Raw genomic sequence first — 20,534 nt, forward strand, 5'->3', positions numbered from 1 at the left:
TCACTCAGCAATGTCTCCAATTTTGCATCTTCGAAAACATTCTCTCTTCACCACCATGCCGGTCCACAACGTTAAAATCACCTTTCTTGAAGCGTTGAAACCACTCATGACATGTTCTTTCACTAATAGCATCCTTACCATATGCACTTGAGAGCATTCGATGAGACTCAGCTGCTGTTTTCTTCATATTGAAACAAAACAGTAACACCTCCCTCAAATGATGAGAATTAGGCTCATAAACTGACATTTTCAATCAAAAACAGCTTTATGATGGAGACAAAAATCGACCAATGTTTGAATGAGGTTATGTTGACCGAGATCCAAGCTAAGTAACTGCTTGACGTCTGTGATCTGTTTCTTTTGACCGCTACTTACTGGTGTCGCCGCCTATCGGCAAATGGCAGAAGCAAAGTTGTACATCTTCTAGTATTTCCAGAAAAATTAAAAATAAGCAAAGTTATACCAATTTAAAAGAAATGCAACAAAGACGACTCAAATAATTAAAAACCAGTAGGCTACCTTAAATCTCTGGTTTCCCAAAAACACTACACGTGCAAAGAGTATTCTGATTCTAGCACAAAATGATTTCCAAACAGGGAAATCTACAGAAATTGCTATCCGAAACCTACTGGAGCTGTCTATAGTTTTTGACACTACCATCCCTATATCATTAACTGAAAAACTTTAAAGCTATGGCATACATGGCCACGCAGTGGAATGGATAATATTATGTGTTAGTAACAGGAAGCTGCACGGCACAAATCAAACAATGGAAAATCCAGGATGGAATATGACAATGTTATGAAAAGGAAAGTTCCTACTCACCATATAGTGGAGATACTGAGTCACAGGCACAACAGAAGACTGTCACAATTAAAGCTTTCGGCCTTAAGGCCTTCATCAACAATACACGACACACACATATATGCAATTTGTGTGTGTGTGTGTGTGTGTGTGTGTGTGTGTGTGTGTGTGTGTGTGGTCTATTGTTACAGAACGCTTTAATTGTGAGAGTCTTTTTGTTGTGCCTATCTGCAACTCAGCAACTCTGCTATATGGTGAGCAGCAACTTTCCTTTTCATAATATTTAACAGAAAGCTGTATGTGACTACAGAATCTGGATAAGGGTACAATGTATGATGTACCTCAAGAATCACACTTTTGTTCAACCTACTCAAACAAAAATGCAAGGAAAAGATAGATTGTTACTTGGCACAAGATGACACACGAAGTTGATGAGAGACACTTACACATTAGCTTTTGGCCACAGCCTTCGTCAGAAAAAAAAAGAGAAACAGAAACAAACATGCACACAAGTGTTATCTCTGACAGCTCAGATCACAACAGACAACAGTCAAAAAATACTGTATGCTGATGACATGACATGAGTAAATGTAGAAGAAACTCTGGAAACAATGGAAAGAAGGGCATTTAGATATTACAACAAATGACACAATACCGTGGCAAGGGGATACAACCCGTCGGCTTTGGACAATGACGTCACAAGTCGCCAGATAGCAGTTTACAATTTTCGCTTTTGCTGTTATGTTTCAGTTTCGTTTTTTTTTACTGATTGCTTAATAAAGTGGATCTGTTTATTCTATCTCGTGAGATTTTTTTTAAAAAAGCCAAAAAACACTTATCAGCCGCTGAAGGGAGCTACAACACTAAGAAGAATCGCTTCTCGATTGGCGACTTGTGACGTCAATGTCCAAAGCCGACGGGTTGTATCCCCTGCTACACTAGTCCCCGTGGCAAATACAGAATGATTTAATTATAAATCTAAAAATGACAATAGTCATTCATAGTGATCACAAACAGAAAAAAGATCGGATGTAACAATAAGCACCAATGTTAGAAACATACAGATAATGTCTATCATAAATGATGGTGTAATGTTCCATCATCAAACAGCGTGCGCATTAAGCTAACAAACTATTTTTACGTACAGTGTGGCATGATCTTGTTGAACCACTGTATGGAATTACTGTTTGGGGAACTTCTAACAACGATAATACAATTCTGTATTGAAGGAGAAAAAAGGCAATTAAGACCACCCCCCCCCCTCTCAAAAACAAAAAGAAGAAGAAGGGAAGAAGAAGAAAAGAAACTGACTCATGCAGAAAGAGTTCTTCTCATGGGGCAGCCACAACTCTACAAGTCCATTTTGGAGAATGAAGAAACTGCAGAACAATTGCTTAAGCTACCATCTTTTATTGTGGATGTGACCAGTTTCAGAATTCTTAAAGTTTCATTATCTGGTGTAAACTGTAATAATAAAAATATTCTGTTATAAGTGAATGGAAGGGGATCCTCAAGTCTGAAACAACAGATAAGGAACTTTGCAACTAAAATTTCTGAGTAAGAACAAATTAAAAGAGAGGAAAGAACATTACTTAAATAAATCACCTAATCATGTGACATCGTCCTCATCCAAATATTATCATGGAACCAAAAGTTCCATGTCAAATGGTGAAAGGGACCTAAGAAATCTGAAAAATGGACATCATGACCTGACACCAAAAGTTACCAAAATAACGATATATGTAAAATGCAATAAATAAGGGGAGGGGGATCACATATTGCGTAGAATTACTTCAAAAATTCCATAACAACTGTGCCCCTTGTGCTGTGTGACCAGGTAAACAAACAGGAAAACTGTATAACAGTAAATAATGGCTGTGGTACTGAAGCCGCACATGGCCCAATGTATGAAACATACATTAGATTAGTGAATTATTTGAAGTGGAAAAGTGAGAAATAAAAGTAGAATGGAGATGGAACTATCACAACATTAAGAGGTAGAAGACCTGCACATCTAAAAAACAAGGAAAAATATTATTTTATATTCACACCTTAATCTGGCTGGACGATGTCATGATTAACTAAAATATTTTTGGGATACAGGTCTGTTTGTTGATTAATTGTATCAAGAGAATGGGAATGAAGACTTCTTAAGATTTCAATTTCTTCCACAACATTGAGTATCTGACCTTTCTCTGTCGTGTGTAAGACAGTTAAATTATCGTTAACCCACTGGAGTTGATGCTGGCTGTCAATCAAATGCATCATCAGAGTTGACCTGGGATTGGCCAGGTGTTCATGTTCTTTAAACTCCATATAAAAATTCCCGCCTATCTGGCCAATGTATCTGTTCTTACACAGCTGGTTTTTACTGCACTCAATATGATACACTCCGGGATAGGAGAAAGGATACTTTTGGTCTTCACGGTTGCTTAACTTACTGCCCAAATTTTTTTATATGAGAAATGACAGAGTTATGTTGGTTGGCGTCAGTTTCTTTCCAGCCCTCTCTGATATGAACACATGACATGGGATGTCATTAAACTTGTTCTTTCTCTTTTTGTCTACTGCCTTCAGAGTGATTCCGTTCCATGATCCTTCCCCTCCCCCTCTTTGCTAGTATTTGTGGATTAAGCAATTGTTCGGTGATTCCTTCATTTTTCAAAATGGACTTGTACAGTCACAGCTGCCCAATAAGAAGAACTCTTTGTGCATTTACAATTGGCAAGGCTACAGTGGCCTTTTACGGACTATATAATTGTAACGTAAAGTTAGCTCACACTTGTGTCCATATAAGATTCAACAAAAATTGTCTTCAACATGAAGTGATCACTAATTATGTGAAAAAGATGTTCATGAAAACCACTGAGTGTATTAACAGTGAAATCAGGGCCCTCTATAAGAAGAAGGAAATTTTGAATAGGACTTTGTACCTGTCTTACCTAAATTTTGTCAAGGCCGTAAGTGCTAACCAATTTGATACAATGTACTGTCACATTCTGAATGTCATCAATAACTACAAAGAGGTCATTAATTCTAGATCCCTGTCAAAACTATGTAATAGGTCTAGGCCAATTAGAGCTGTGTCACCTCCTAAATGTGACTTTGAATTTTACCCTAGGCAGCTATTGCTTTTAATGAAGATGAGAGAGTTTACTAAATATGGGTTTATCTCATAATCTACAAGAGGATATATCCGAGGAACAAGAATCTGTGATAACTGCTCAAATAACTGTCACTTTAGAGAGTGATAATGACCCAGTACCTGTTAAAAATGAGCTGTCTTTGCAAACAAACAGTATTTTAAAAGATAACTGAGGGTTTAGAACTAATCACACAGGAGAATGACCGATGTTGAAGTCACTTAATAAAAAACATATCTCAATGTCATAGTTGTCTGTGCTGACAAAGGGAAAATGGCTGTTGTCCTTTATCAGCAGAAGTACCTATGAGGAAAAAGCTGAGCAATTTATTGCTACTAATGACAATGTTAAGTGCAGAGATCAGACAAAAAAGTATTCTGATGAAATCAGGAAGGTCCTAAAAGCAACTAAGAGTTTTCTGGGTGAGAAGTGGAAGAAACAACTTTTAATGATGAACCCTAAAGCACCTAGAGTCCGGGCGATGATTAAGTCAGATAAACCACACCATCCAGTGAGACCGATTGTCAATGCATGGGGTTAGTTGACAAAGCTAGTTACAAACTTGAGAAATTTGTTGTGGGTTTTCTTAAAAAACACTTCTACTTCAGGAAGTCTAGGGTGATAAAAACAGGGAAGATCTAATTACAGTTCTTAAAAATACCAACATTCCAGTAAGTACTCACATGGGTACCTTTGATGCCAGCAATATGTATACTAATGTACCTACAGATGGAATCTGTGGCTCATTCTTGAAAACCTCAGCAGATTTAGCGTTAGGCCATCAAACAAAACCAAAGAGGTTGTTAACATTTTAACTTTGCTGCTACATTTCAATTATTTTAAAGACTAAGTGCATATGCAGCAACAGGGTATGGCGACGGCTTCTCCCATAGCTTGCATTTTTGTGAATATTTTTATGTCTCATTTTGAGTGAGAGTTTTTTATGAAGTATCTGGAGGAGGCCACTTAGGTTATATATTGGTAACATTATATTGGTGACATTTTTGTTCTTTATGGAGGTAGCAAGGAAGAGTATGACAATTTACATAACAAACTTAATACATTCCATGGAAAGTTTTCTTTCTCTGTTCACCATCAGAACCTTGCCATATTCAGACTTACAGATCACCTTAAATGGCAGCAAGGTAGAGTTTGACAAGTAAAGAAAAGAATCTACTGCCAATTTTGTTCCAAATGTAACATCAAACCACCAGATTTAAATATAAAACTGCTGCCTTTCAGACTCTCCTAAACACATTATATAATGTTCCCCTAACATCAGAGGCATATGAAATGGATATCCAAGGTCTGTGACCAAGAAATTAAATAAAGGAACATTGGCAAAAAAGGGGGGGGGGAGGGGGGGGGGGGCAAATCCTGGAAGGGAAGCTCTCTGAAGGCAGTACATAAAAAGAGAAAGAACAAATTTTACAAGTTTCCATATCATGGATATGAATCAGAGAGGATTGGAACATAATTGATGTCAGCCAACATAACTCTGTCATGGTTTTTTTTTTTTTTTTTTTTTTTAAAAAATTAATTATCGAAAGTAGATTAAGGAACTGTGAAATCCAAAAGGATCCTTTTTCCTGTCCTGCAGTGTATCATATTGAGTGCAATAAAAGCCAGTTGTATAAGAGCAGATACATTTGCCAAACAGGCAGGAATTTTACTATATTTAAAGAACATAAAGACCTGGTCGATTCCAGGAAAACTTTGACAATGCATGTAACTGATGACCAGCACCAGCTGCAGTAGCTTAGTGATAACTTAACTGATTGTAAAGAAAGGTCAGATACTCAATGTTCTGGAAGAAATTGAAATCTTAAGAAGTCTTCGTTCCCATCCTCTAAACATAATTAATGAACAGACACACCTGTACCACACAAATATTTTGGGTCAACCCGTCAGCTTTGATCTGTGATGTAAGGCTGTTGTGTTGTGTGATGTCATGATGGTGCGGAGTTTAGTTTCTGAGAGTGGCATGTTTGCAAGTGTTGTTTTGATGTGATCAGTGGTGCTCTCTGGTGGCACGTGTGTGTGTGTGTGTGTGTGTGTGTGTGTGTGTGTGTGTTAGGTGATGCTTTCGGTTTAGTCTGCATGTGTGGCGTATTTATAGGTGGCGTATTGTTGCGGTCGGTGGTTCTTTCTGGTGGTGTGTTTATGTATAGCGTGTTATGTGGCGTTTGGGGCTCATTTACATGGTAGCATTGCACATGTGTGGTATCGGTGGTGACCGTGCTTTCAGCATAATATTTTTCAGTGAGTTAACAATTTTGATTTTGTTATGTCGATGTTATTGCAGTTTTTTTTCTGTTTGTCATGTGTGAATTTTGGTAAATTGCTTTGTTTAGGTCTTTGTTATGTATGGATATGACTGACAAGGTCAACAGTTTTCGGTTGTCAGCAATGATGGGGGACAGTGCGTTGTCTCTAATAAAATTTCTTCGGCTATTCGGCCTGTTGGCTGAAGTCGTGAAGTGTTCAGTGTGTCGTGACGAAATGAGGCTTACTAAAGTTCTGGCATCTTGGACCAGGGACAGCTATGTGTGGAGACATCTTAAGGATAACAGGTCAAAGGAAGTGTTCGATTCCAATTTTGATTTTCCATGTGTTTTTTTGGTGGTAGGATTAAGTGTGGTGGTGGTGAAAGTTTTGAGATTTATAGTGTGGTATCGGTTGCTCCAGTTGACCTATATAGGTCAAGGGAAGTGTTCGATTCCAATTTTGTTTTTCTAGGCCCTTTTTTTTTTTTTTGGCAGGATTGAGTGTGGTGGTGGTGAAGTTTTTGAGTGGTATTGGTTGTTTCTGTTGGAACTTCAAGGGAAATGATCGATTCCTGTGGATTTTTGTGTGTAGTGGAATTTGGGAAGGTTGTGGGGGCTTGTTATTTTAGTGTCTTTTATCGTTTGGTGTACTGACGTGTGTTTATATTTGGTTTGTCCCCACCCAAAACCCCCAATTTCCCCCGCTTGGCCGTTAAGTTTCATTATATTTTTGGAGGCATATCTGTTTGTTGGTTTTTTGATCTATTTTCGTGTTTGTTGTTATGTTTATGTGATGACATCATAGGAGCGGTATGGGAGTAGTTGTGAATGGTCGTTTCCGTCATATTGGTGACGTCATTGGTCAAAGCAGATGGGCGGAATCGGATGCTTCCATTGCCCCAATATTTTAGCTAATTATGGCATCATCCAGGCAGATTAAAGTGTCCATATAACATGTTATTTTTCTTTGTTTTTCAAACGTACAGGCCCTCTTCCCCCTCTATGTTGTGATGGTTTCAACTCCTTTCTGCTGTTACTTCCCACTTTAATTAATTTGCTAATCTGATGCCCCTTTTACCCTTTTGATGACATTATAGGAGTGAGGATGACACCAGATGATTTGGTGATTTTATTTGTTGAGTAAAATCTCATTATCTCTTTTAATTTGTTTTAATTCAGTAATTGTCACATAGTTCCTTATCTGATTGTTCAGACTTGAGGATCGCTCCCATTCACGTGTAATAGAATATTTTTATTATTACAATTTACACCAGATGATGAAGCTATAAGGGTTCTGAAATTGTTTGTGTACACAATAACAGATTGTGCATTAAGCATCTGTTCTGTTGTTCCTTCATTGTTCAAAATGACTCATGGAAAACTGCCTTCCATACTCTAAGAATACTGACATTTAATCAATGTACGTATACAGAACAATAATGTCATTTATGTTAATTCAGAGGCAACTGATTAGTAGAACAAATACAATTACACAAGAAATAAAGGCCAGTTACACAGGTAGCTTTATTTAAAAAAGTTCCTCAATATTCAGGTGTAGACGAGATTTTATCAAGTAGAGGAATATACGAGTAAATATCAGCAATGTTATTATTTCCTGCATATATGCAAAAAAAATCACTTGAATACATTGAATGCGTCATAAATTTTTGTATGTGTGTTACCTTCGTTAAAAGATATGTAAATAACTTTAAGGCATAAACATAAATCGAGAGAAACATGTACACAACATTATGCCTATCAATACTGTCAATTTGACGTTTTGTACTGCAATATGCAAGGTAAATGTTAGATTAATATCTCCTGACCTATTTACAAGTATACATTCTGTACCTAACGAAATGGGTATAAATAAATATTAATTACCCATTTCAACTCACCTTTGAGGTTGGTGTATTGTCAATGTGTGTTTTGACAACTTCGCGTGCTTTCCAGTTAAATCCTTTTTTATTCTTACCCATATCGAAATTTCAATTATTGTCACTCGAGAAACAAACATAACACACACAAGTAACCTAAGTAGCAAGTACTGACAATGAAGCCTATCCACGTGCAATACCGTGCAAGAACGACTGTAACTTGTTTACATTTCTTTATGATCGACCTATGGCATGCATTGCATTAACTCGAATTACTTGATCGATTGATATTTGCTCTACATCGTCGACACAATATCGATTATTCGACATTGCTTGCTCACCACAATCTCGGAAATCGGAATATTTACTATTGCTAGTAAGCCATGTGGCACGTGTGTTGACGTTTGAACGAATGTTTGTGTTTTGTAAAAGTTCCAATCTTCCCATGTGTTAACAGTTTTTAGTGTATAAACGTCTTTGTAATTAAAAAGCGATGAGGATTTTCACAAGTGGCGCCGATCCTTCCTGCCTTAAAGTTGCAGTTGCCGCGAATTTTGCTAAAGAAAATATACACGTGGAAAATATTCCTGCTGCAGGTATGTTTTTTACATCAATATATTAATTAACAAACACTACTTACCACTTTATATAGTTATTATCATCCAACTGAAATTACATTACATTATAAAATCCTCGTTCTCAGAAAGCCCACGTTCTTCCTTATTGCATCATATATAGTTGTGGATATAACTAAAATTTGAACTAAATTGAAATGGTTCATATAGTACACTAACTGACGTGGTACATTGTTAATCTTAACGGCTGACTGTTTGGCGGATGGAATGTGAGATGTTTTTAGTATATAGTTTACACCTGTCTTTCTAAATCCATGAACTTATATCGTTCTGTCATATTAGATTTTCCGTATTGTAACACTGTTAACAGATCGAAAAGTTGGAGCTACACGTCGTTTGCCAACTTTCCAATTGGAATCAGGGACGACTCTTTTCTCTGCAAATTCGGCCGCAAGGTTACTGGTGCCGCCAAAAAACGAAGATGGGTTGTGGGTTGACCAGTGGCTGGAGTGGGAAGCAACTAAGCTACAGGTGAGAAAGACTCTTAAAATGATAAATCCTATATTTTTGTAGTTGTGAAGATGTTGCATAATACCAAGGAAATGAAGAACTCTATGGAAGAAGAGGGTAGGAAAGGTAAGAGAAAAGGCTGAGTAATGATTTTACGTGTTCCACAAATTTGATGCTGGCAAGTAAACATTTACATTTCACGTACTTGGAACTGTACTGTTACTGTCATTTAACAGATAATATTGAATTTTTAATCGCATATTTACCTGATCTGCTAGTTGTGTGCTTCTTACTTCCCTATTTAAGGTATAATATTATGAACTAAGGCACAAAAAAATGGGTCAACAGCTAATATCTGTGTAAAAAATAGCTTCATGTGTCTTCGTGTGTTTTTTATACCTGAATGAGAATTACAAAAGGTTGACAGTTGGTGAAGTTGATGGCTCAAGATTACATGCTTTGTGCAGACTAGCATAGCAGGGACTGGTAGCTTCAAACACACTGTTGCATTTATAAAACGCAGCATAAGGAAACAAATAACATTAGCCTGAGACTAAACCACATCTCAGTTTTGCAGTGTAGCTTTACCAAATGACATGCCCTTCTGAGGATGAGATACTCTACCAGATGTATGAAATATACTTCTGATAGACCACTAAAAATTATCCATTTCTTGGGGACTTATTGTGCTCGTTTGCTTGGAAAGGAGACTCCATAGCTCATGTTGCATCACTCGGCACTCTCTTTTGTTTATCAGTGTGTGTAAGTAGTAGTTGACTGAAACTGAATGCTTTACTATGTCGCCTGTCAGTTATGAAGTATGTTCTGTCAGTCACTTCATGCAACCAGGGGGAGGAGACTGAAAAAAAAAAATAAAAAAAATAATAATCAGCCAACCAGTTGCAAACCAAAGGTTCGATTAACCCATGACGTAGGTTTTGATGTTAGCAAAAATATCTCCTTCAGGAGGAGGGTTCTTTGTTACATCACATGGTTGTTGTTGTTGTGGTCTTCAGTCCTGAGACTGGTTTGATGCAGCTCTCCGTGCTACTCTATCCTGTGCAAGCCTCTTCATCTCCCAGTACCTACTGCAACCTACATCCTTCTGAATCTGCTTAGTGTATTCATCTCATGGTCTCCCTCTACGATTTTTACCCTCCACGCTGCCCTCCAATACTAAATTGGTGATCCCTTGATGCCTCAGAACATGTCCTACCAACCGATCCCTTCTTCTGGTCAAGTTGTGCCACAAACTTCTCTTCTCCCCAATCCTATTCAATACTTCCTCATTAGTTATGTGGTCTACCCATCTAATCTTCAGCATTCTTCTGTAGCACCACATTTCGAAAGCTTCTATTCTCTTCTTGTCCAAACTATTTATTGTCCATGTTTCACTTCCATACATGGCTACACTCCATACAAATACTTTCAGAAATGACTTCCTGACACTTAAATCAATACTGGATGTTAACAAATTTCTCTTCTTCAGAAACGCTTTCCTTGCCATTGCCAGCCTACATTTTATATCCTCTCTACTTCGAACATCATCAGTTATTTTGCTCCCCAAATAGCAAAACTCCTTTACTACTTTAAGTGTCTCATTTCCTAATCTAATTCCCTCAGCATCACCCGACTTAATTAGACTACATTCCATTATCCTTGTTTTGCTTTTGTTGATGTTCATCTTATATCCTCTTTTCAAGACACTGTCCATTCCATTCAACTGCTCTTCCAAGTCCTTTGCTGTCTCTGACAGAATTACAATGTCATCGGCGAACCTCAAAGTTTTTATTTCTTCTCCATGGATTTTAATACCTACTCCGAATTTTTCTTTTGTTTCCTTTACTGCTTGCTCAATATACAGATTGAATAACATCGGGGAGAGACTACAATCTGTCTTACTCCCTTCCCAACCACAGCTTCCCTTTCATGTCCCTCGACTCTTATAACTGCCATCTGGTTTCTGTACAAATTGTAAATAGCCTGCCGCTCCCTGTATTTTACCCCTGCCACCTTTAGAGTTTGAAAGAGAGTATTCCAGTCAACATTGTCAAAAGCTTTCTCTAAGTCTACAAATGCTAGAAACGTAGGTTTGCCTTTTCTTAATCTTTCTTCTAAGATAAGTCGTAAGGTCAGTATTGCCTCACATGTTCCAGTGTTTCTACGGAATCCTAACTGATCTTCCCCGAGGTCGGCTTCTACTAGTTTTTCCATTCGTCTGTAAAGAATTCGTGTTAGTATTTTGCAGCTGTGGCTTATTAAACTGATTGTTCGGTAATTTTCACATCTGTCAACACCAGATTTCTTTGCAATTGGAATTATTATATTCTTCTTGAAGTCTGAGGGTATTTCACATGTTTCATACATCTTGCTCACCAGATGGTAGAGTTTTGTCAGGACTGGCTCTCCCAAGGCTGTCAGTAGTTCCAATGGAATGTTGTCTACTCCGGGGGCCTTGTTTCGACACAGGTCTTTCAGTGCTCTGTCAAACTCTTCACGCAGTATCATATCTCCCATTTCATCTTCATCTACATCCTCTTCCATTTCCATAATATTGTCCTCAAGTACATCGCCCTTGTATAGACCCTCTATATACTCCTTCCACCTTTCTGCCTTCCCTTCTTTGCTTAGAACTGGGTTTCCATCTGAGCTCTTGATATTCATACAAGTCGTTCTCTTATCTCCAAAGGTCTCTTTAATTTTCCTGTAGGCAGTATCTATCTTACCCCTAGTGAGATAAGTCTCTACATCCTTACATTTGTCCGCTAGCCATCCCTGCTTAGCCATTTTGCACTTCCTGTCGATATCATTTTTGAGACGTTTGTATTCCTTTTTGCCTGCTTCATTTACTGCATTTTTATATTTTCTCCTTTCATCAATTAAATTCAATATTTCTTCTGTTACCCAAGGATTTCTACTAGTCCTCGTCTTTTTACCTACTTGATCCTCTGCTGCCTTCACTACTTCATCCCTCAAAGCTACCCATTCTTCTTCTACTGTATTTTTCCTGCCATTCCTGTCAATTGTTCCCTTATGCTCTCCCTGAAACTCTGTACAACCTCTGGTTCTTTCAGTTTATCCAGGTCCCATCTCCTTAAATTCCCACCTTTTTGCAGTTTCTTCAGTTTTAATCTACAGGTCATAACCAATAGATTGTGGTCAGAGTCCACATCTGCCCCTGGAAATGTCTTACAATTTAAAACCTGGTTCCTAAATCTCTGTCTTACCATTATATAATCTATCTGATACCTTTCAGTATCTCCAGGGTTCTTCCATGTATACAACCTTCTTTCATGGTTCTTAAACCAAGTGTTAACTATGATTATGTTGTGCTCTGTGCAAAATTCTACCAGGCGGCTTCCTCTTTCATTTCTTACCCCCAATCCATATTCACCTACTACGTTTCCTTCTCTCCCTTTTCCTACACTCGAATTCCGGTCACCCATGACTATTAAATTTTCATCTCCCTTCACTATCTGAATAATTTCTTTTATTTCATCATACATTTCTTCAATTTCTTCGTCATCTGCAGAGCTAGTTGGCATATAAACTTGTACTGTAGTAGGTGTGGACTTCGTATATTTCTTGGCCACAATAATGCGTTCACTATGCTGTTTGTAGTAGCTTACCCGCATTCCTATTTTCCTATTCATTATTAAACCTACTCCTGCATTACCCCTATTTGATTTTGTGTTTATAACCCTGTAGTCACCTGACCAGAAGTCTTGTTCCTCCTGCCACCGAACTTCACTGATTCCCACTATATCTAACTTTAACCTATCCATTTCCCTTTTTACATTTTCTAACCTACCTGCCCGATTAAGGGATCTGACATTCCACGCTCCGATCCGTAGAACGCCAGTTTTCTTTCTCCTGATAACGACATCCTCTTGAGTAGTCCCCGCCCGGAGATCCGAATGGGGGACTATTTTACCCAAGAGGACGCCATCATCATTTAATCATACAGTAAAGCTGCATGCCCTCGGGAAAAATTACGGCTGTAGTTTCCCCTTGCTTTCAGCCGTTCGCAGTACCAGCACAGCAAGGCCGTTTTGGTTATTGTTACAAGGCCAGATCAGTCAATCATCCAGACTGTTGCCCTTGCAACTACTGAAAAGGCTGCTGCCCCTCTTCAGGAACCACACGTTTGTCTGGCCTCTCAACAGATACCCCTCCGTTGTGGTTGCACCTACGGTACGGCTATCTGTATCGCTGAGGCACGCAAGCCTCCCCACCAACGGCATGGTCCATGGTTCATGGTAGTAAATTAAATTAGCTGAAGCTGAATGGCTCTTGTCATATGTAAAATTGATATAAAATCCCAGAAACATCACATGCCGTGGCTTATCACTGCAGCCAGATTACATTCAGCATATGTCAGTTAACTGATTTTTTTTCAACCTCTTCACATTTATACAGTTACTGAATCACAGCCATGTTTAAGATTTTTCAGGCAGAAGGAGTCAATGCTGCTGAGATTTGTGTTGTGTATAGGGGTGGGATCATGCGTGATGGGGGTGGGATCGTGCGTGATGGTGTTTGGAGGGAGTAGTACAATGCTCTGTATTCACCATTGATCATGCACAGTGGAATAGGTTTGAACATTAAGTAGGTAAAAGTCTAGATAGAATAGGGGCATTGGCATACCTACATGTTTTGAGCAGTAATGTTATAAGTGCTTGCTGTGAGGTATGATGGGAACAAAGGAAGGTAAGTGTGTCAGCTGTTTGTGTTATACAGCCAGTGGGAGAGCAGTAAGTAGGTGATGTGTTTCCAAGTAATACACTCAAAAGAAAGAGCGAGGATTATAAATTTAATTGATCCTTGTTTGAGGTGCATCTATTTAAACTGCGCTAGTATCTGAAAACCAGGGATAGTCACACAACCTGTGGTTTATTTGAAAAAGCAGTGAATTATTTCTCTAGACTGAGTAAGTATATAAATGTTTTTTAAATTCATCATGGGAGATGGTAGGAGGATCAATTAATATACGTAACACGTATCTCTATTATTAATAAACACTGATCCACTTACCTTCTCCCATGATTTAATTAAAAAACATTGATCCAGACTCAGTGTGCTCATGCAGATCGATTCAGTATTCATTTCGCCACCACATTTGATACATTTTCATGTCTCTGCAATGCAAATGGTTCAACTGGCTCTAAGCACTGTGGGACTTAACATCTGTCATCAGTCCCCTAGACTTAGAACTACTTAAACCTAACTAACCTAAGGACATCACTCACATCCATGCATGAGGCAGGATTCAAACTTGCGACCGGAGCAGCAGCGCGGTTCCAGACTGAAGCTCCTAGAACCGCTTGGCTACAGCAGCTGGCTCTCTGCAATTAATCCATGAGACATGCACCAACGGATTATATCAACCTGCAGCACTAAATCACTCCACTTCATAGCAATCACTGCCATGATCACAAAATATTTCTCTCGAACCTCACTAACACACTGAAAAACAGTAAACAAGATGATGCTTTCAAATTCAGTGCTAGAAGTACAGGGTGATTGTAATTAAAGTTAAACTTTCAAAATGCTGTAGAAGTAACACCACTGGTCAGAATGACGTCAAATTGCAACGGAATATTATCGGAGAATAGGGAAAACGCATGGCAGAAGAAAAAAAGATGGTATGAAAATTGACTAATAGATGGTGCCGTATGTGTCAGTATATGTAAGTGAAAACACCTGTCATGCACACGGCCCATTGAAGTTGGTATAAACATGTCGGGTACAAGGCTTTTCCTTCTTTCGTGTCTGTGACGTTCGCTACGACTGTCTTAATGCAGGATTGTGCTCTGCTTGTAAAGCTGTATTACAAGATTGGTGACTGTGCACACATCACTCTTCAGAGGTTCCGGACACTGAAGGGTTTGAAAAAAGGTGTTGTTCTGATGCCTGCCATGGGTCGGAAGAAAATGTTTCGGAAATTCAGAAATATAGGTTCTTTTGGTGTGGTGTGTAACCTGGTGGAGGGAGGAAATGAATTGATTTGACATTAGTGGAAGCAGTGGCCACAGCAATGCAGGAGGTGACGAATGGTGGCGTGCAGACGTGTGGTGCATGGAGAATTGCCCGAACATTGGACATACCCATGAGCATGGTGTGTAAAATCCTACATTTTTCTTTGCTATCACTCAAAATTACCCATGTGCACTAGTTACTTCCCGTTGATCTGCCAGCAAGAGAGACCTTTGCTTTAGAATTTCTTGCTCACATCACAGTGGATAATGATTGATCGTGGACAGACGAAGCCAACTTCCATCTGACAGGACATCTCAATACACAGAATTGTCGAATGTGGGCAATGGAAAGTCCACACATGAATTAACCAGTACCACTTCATCCTGAAAAGGTCACTGTGTGGTGTGGGTTTACACCATCATTTGTCATAGGGCCATATTTTTTCGAAGAGACAGGTGCTTCCGGTCCTGTTACCTGTACCGTCACTGGTAAGCACTATGAGCGTCTTTTGGACAGCCACGTCATTCCAGCTCTCCAACAGTGGGGATGTGTGGATGGTATCATTTTTATGCAAGATGACGCACCTCCGCACATTGCAAATCCAGTTAATCAGCTGCTGAAGCGCCATCTTGAAAATGTTAGAATTATCAGCCACCATTTCCATACAGGCTGTCCGTCTCAATCACCTGATCTTAATCCATGTGACTTCTGGCTGTTGGACTATCTGAAAGATGGTGTGTTCAGTGTTCTGACTGCAAACTTTGCTGTATTGAAGACACACACTGGCAACACATTCTGAATGTGACCCCGGAAACACTTCGATCAGTTGTGAAACATGCTGTTTCTCGATTTCAACTTGTTGCAGAACATGGTGGAGAGCATATTGAACATGTTTTGTGCCAGTCACATGGAAATTAATAATCTGATTTGATTTTAATTGATGCTTTTTATGCGGTTTTTGGCCTCAGGGCAATTAAAAACTGATGGTATTGATGCTTTTTCTGCAGTTTATGGTCTCAGGTTATTTAAAAACTGATGTAATTGATGTTTTTTATAGAGTTTTTGGCCTCAGGACAATTAAAAACCGATTTGAGTGATGCTTTTTGTGTGGTTTTTGGCCTCAGGACAATTAAAAACTGATTTTTCCCACCATCCAATGTGATATGAAGTTGCCATGCTGGATGGGCTTACGCAATTAACGGTATCACACCTGTACACCCATGCACACTGAGTAGTACATTTTGTTTAACGTCAAACATACACCTTAGGTATTGTTGTATGATTCATTTGTCATAGACCACTATTAAATTATGATGCTTACAGCGCTATCTATAGTTACATTTTGTAGCTATTTATTTTTCTTCTGCCATACGTTTTTCCCCTACTTTGATAATATTCCGTTGCGATTTGACGTCATTCGGATGAGTGGTGTCATTTCTACAGGGGTTTGAAAGTTTAACTTTAATTATAATCACCCTGTACATTCCCTCTCTTCTCGCCACTCATTGATTATGTCAAAGAATCATCTCACTGGCTACATGAACTAACGCATTTGCAATCTATGACCAGTAGGTGAGCACCACTGTGACTGTTGCTGGTCCTGATCAAGACTTTAGCCTTAAGTATTAATGTCAATTATTTTATTTCAAGTACTTCAGCTATCTTGTAAAATGGGAGTTTGAGTAAACAGTAATATATCATAACTTTGAAAATATTATGAGACAGAGCCCAAGCAGATATTGGAAGCTTTTTAAAAAGTTTAATCATGTTATTTTATGAGGATTTGGAGTCTTTGTGAGCCTGTGTATCAGTATACCAATGTTCAGTCTGCATCTGGTATTATGAGGGTGTATAGTCTCTTTAAAAAAGAAGGACGCATGGTTCCTTAGGTTTAACTTTGTTCATTATTGTGATTTTTCTTCTTCTTCCGTAGTGCTACAGCCCTTGGTGAGCCTTGGCTTCTTCAACAATCTTCCTCCACACTTGTCAGTTATTTGCTGCTCTTTTCCAACCCCGGACTCCCATACAGGAGGGATCTGCTATTACATCATCAGTCCATCTTCTTCTAGATCTCCCTTTTTGCCTAGCTGAATAGGCACACCTTTCATCATTTTCTTTTGAATTAGTCCTCTGCCATTTTCTGCAAGTGTCCTAGCCATTGTATTCGCTGTTGTTACACAAATTTTACTATGTCCCTCCTTTGTATTAACTCTTGTAATTCGGCATTTCTTTCAAGAAGCCTACTTTTTTCTGGCATTATTTCTGAAATCGGGTATTTAAAATCCATCTTGCGACTCCAAGGAAATGCGTATTTTTGTCACTAAATGTGTTTCATTTTATTGAAACAAAATAACATTACTGGTCATTCTCCATCTAAAGGCAATTAATTACAAAAGATGTTGGTGTTAGTTCTTAAGATTTCTGCTCACATCAGAAAACGCCATCTGCTTGCAAGTTTGCTTTGTTTTAAAATAGATATTTCCTCGTTTGCGCTAGTGTTTCTTGTACCATAGCTGCAGAGACAGATTGTCGACTTATGTCTTAACTTACCCCTAAGATCTCAAAATTAGTTTGGGAAAAATGCTAAAAGTGGTCTGGAAATAAGGGAATTTCACTAGGGGAAACTTGTGGCAACCCTGATGGTAGAAAGAGGTTGACAGATGAGATGTATTATTTTTTAATTACATATTTAGAGAACCAATAACAGTCCAGTCTTCTGTAGTTTTAGAACCTTGACACAGCTTTATAATATCCTTGGAGTGACAACATTCCAGGTATACCTGTTATGTGACTCAGCACCAAGAAGATCTAAAGCTCAAGTGCCATTTTGATTAATTTTGCCATTCAGCTCTCTCACTGATGTTAGAAAGCACATCTTGCGTGTTGGCAGTTCCCGTGATTGATGATGTCCCATGTTGCTTCGCATTTGTTGGGATCACCTTCTATGTAATGTTTGCATGCAAGCTTTTGGTCAGTGTCAGTTTGTCTTTGCAGTACTTTTTAAATTGTAAATCAGCTCTGTAAGAAGTGAAATCCAGCTCAGGCCCTTATTTACAAGAATTTTTATATATTCTGTACAGTCTAAGAATCTCTTCCCTAATGTGAGCCATCTCATCTGTATACCATTTTAGCTGTTTGCTTTTCTGTTTATGCTTAGGCCTACTTTTGGTTAATAGTGAACAAGAGTACCATAAATCAGTGAATTTTGTCAGGAAATTATCAAACACTGCTTTGCAGAAGCTTTTCTCTTGCTGCATTAATCTGTCAGGTTGGTGGAATTCTCTAGGGTACCTGGACACTTAGGGATAAAGGGAAATGAGCAAGCTGACATGCAGCCATGGATGCCTCTTCGAAAGACAGAATTGAACAATGTGTGCCATTCACCTACAGACTTTGAATTCACTGTAGAGCTAGAAAATCATGTACCAGTGGGAGGAAAAATGGCTGTTAATGAAGGACAACAAGCTGTAGGCCGTGAAACCACCTATATGTCTGTGGCACTCTTACTTCCAGTCACACAAGCAGTGGGGGGGGGGGGGGGAGAGACTTTTTCACTTGACATGATGTTGGATATAGCTCCCTTACACATAGTTTTTAGATATGGCAGGAGGACCCATCCATTTGTGATGGCTGTGGCTTACGTGTGTCAATGCACCATATTTTAATGGTGCATCTGTATTCTGATTAGAGGATGGAATAGACTTAAGTTACAATTTGCCCTTAATTTTAGCAGATGCTGAGATGAGCCAGGGCTGCATTTAAAATTTTTGTGAATTGTCCAAACTCAACACTAAACTCATGGGATAGAGGCTTTAGTGCAGAGTGGCTGGCTCAGCCTTTATTAGTTTAGTTATCAACTGGCCATGATTTCTGCTCTAGTATTTTACATTTTCATTGCAGTTTTCTTTCTTGATAAATACTTTTAGAAATGACAGTGGCATTAAGTTTATGGTGTGTGCGTGCACGTGCGTGTGTGTGAGAGAGAGAGAGAGAGAGAGAATGATCTTGATTTTTTTAGGGTTGTGGTATGTTTTAATTCATGTTAACAATATTATGAGAAGGAAAGTTGCTACTCACCATATAGCGGAGGTGCTGAGCCACAGACAGGCACAACAAAAAGATTTTTACACTTAAAACTTTCGACGAGTGTCCTTTGTCAACAATAGACACATATGTACATACACTCATACAAACGCAACTCACACACGACTGTCATGAGTAACAGTTGCTTGTGTGTGTGTGTGTGTGTGTGTGTGTGTGTGTGTGTGTGTGTGTGTGTATTGTTGACAAAGGTCATTGGCCAAAAGCTTCAAGTGTGAAAATCTGTTTTTGTTGTGCCTATCTGCGACTCAGCATCTCCGCTATATGGTGAGTAGCAACTTTCCTTCTAAGAATATTGTTACATTCCATCCTGGATTTTCCATTGTTTAATTCATGTTAACACTTTTATGGGGTTCTTTTAATCACACTCATCTTTTCAAGAATTTTGTAAGGTTGCTAATGGTCCAGATGTCAAGTCCCACCAAAAAAATCATAATCATCATCAATAACAACATCAACACTAAGGCAGTGTAATCAATCTAAAATTGGAGATGAAAAGCATGCAGATATTAATATGTAATCATTTATTTTCGTATTTTCCTCTGTACAGCTGCCGTCTTCGTTTGTTCCCTTCTCCCTCCTGCTCTCCTCCTTCCTCTACCTCCCCCCCATAGGATATTTTAAACTGGGTAAGATAACCCTGGTCATCCAGGTGCTACTTTCAATTTCATGTCTGCATTTACAGCAGAAGGGTGAGATACCAAAGCTGGATCTCTCTTGTGAAATGTAGCACTTATTCTGCAGAGCACTTATGCAAAAGAAAAATTTAATAATTATCTCTCTCTCTCTCTCTCTCTCTCTCTCTCTCTCTCTCTCTCTCTCTCTCTCTCTCACACACACACACACACACACACACACACACTCACACACACTCACTCAATTTATAATATTGGTCATGAAATACCACTTACAGTGAACAAAACACAGTGCACTGTGTGTATTAAACGATTATGGTGGGAGCGCAGGGGTAATAATAATAATAATAATATTAATAATGAATGTGGACATTGGAAATAAAGTAAACAATTATGTTCACCAAATAGAAAGAATGTTTGTGATGGAATTGAATGGATATCAGTCAGACATGGTAATCAACAATGTAGGAAAAGATAGATTGCTACTTACCATAAAGATGACATATTAAGTTGCAGACAGGCGTAATTAAAAGACACTTACACCCAAGGTTTTGGCCACAGCCTTTGTCAGAAAAAGACACACACACACACACACCATTCATTCACACGAACAAGCACATGTCATACACACCTGTCAACTCTG

At 38.6% G+C, this 20,534-nt stretch overlaps 2 protein-coding genes across 3 annotated transcripts in view; one reads left to right on the top strand and one right to left on the bottom strand.

Moving 5' to 3' along the window:
- Positions 1-8,332, bottom strand: part of LOC126419274 (probable ATP-dependent RNA helicase kurz) — a 130,614-nt gene extending 122,282 nt beyond the window's left edge. Inside the window, exon 1 of the mRNA XM_050086441.1 lies at positions 8,113-8,332. Within this exon, the coding sequence (XP_049942398.1) occupies positions 8,113-8,193 (81 nt within the window). The 5' untranslated portion in view covers positions 8,194-8,332. The remainder of the gene's footprint in view (positions 1-8,112) is intronic.
- Positions 8,333-8,428: 96 nt separating this feature from the next.
- Positions 8,429-20,534, top strand: part of LOC126419275 (methionine--tRNA ligase, cytoplasmic) — a 113,335-nt gene continuing 101,229 nt past the window's right edge. For both annotated transcript variants that reach the window (XM_050086442.1, XM_050086443.1), the window contains exons 1-2: positions 8,429-8,687; positions 9,037-9,197. In XM_050086442.1, the coding sequence (XP_049942399.1) occupies positions 8,585-8,687; positions 9,037-9,197 (264 nt within the window). In that variant the 5' untranslated portion in view covers positions 8,429-8,584. The remainder of the gene's footprint in view (positions 8,688-9,036; positions 9,198-20,534) is intronic.

Source organism: Schistocerca serialis, chromosome 9 (genome assembly GCF_023864345.2).
Source record: "Schistocerca serialis cubense isolate TAMUIC-IGC-003099 chromosome 9, iqSchSeri2.2, whole genome shotgun sequence".
Lineage (NCBI taxonomy): Eukaryota > Metazoa > Arthropoda > Insecta > Orthoptera > Acrididae > Schistocerca > Schistocerca serialis.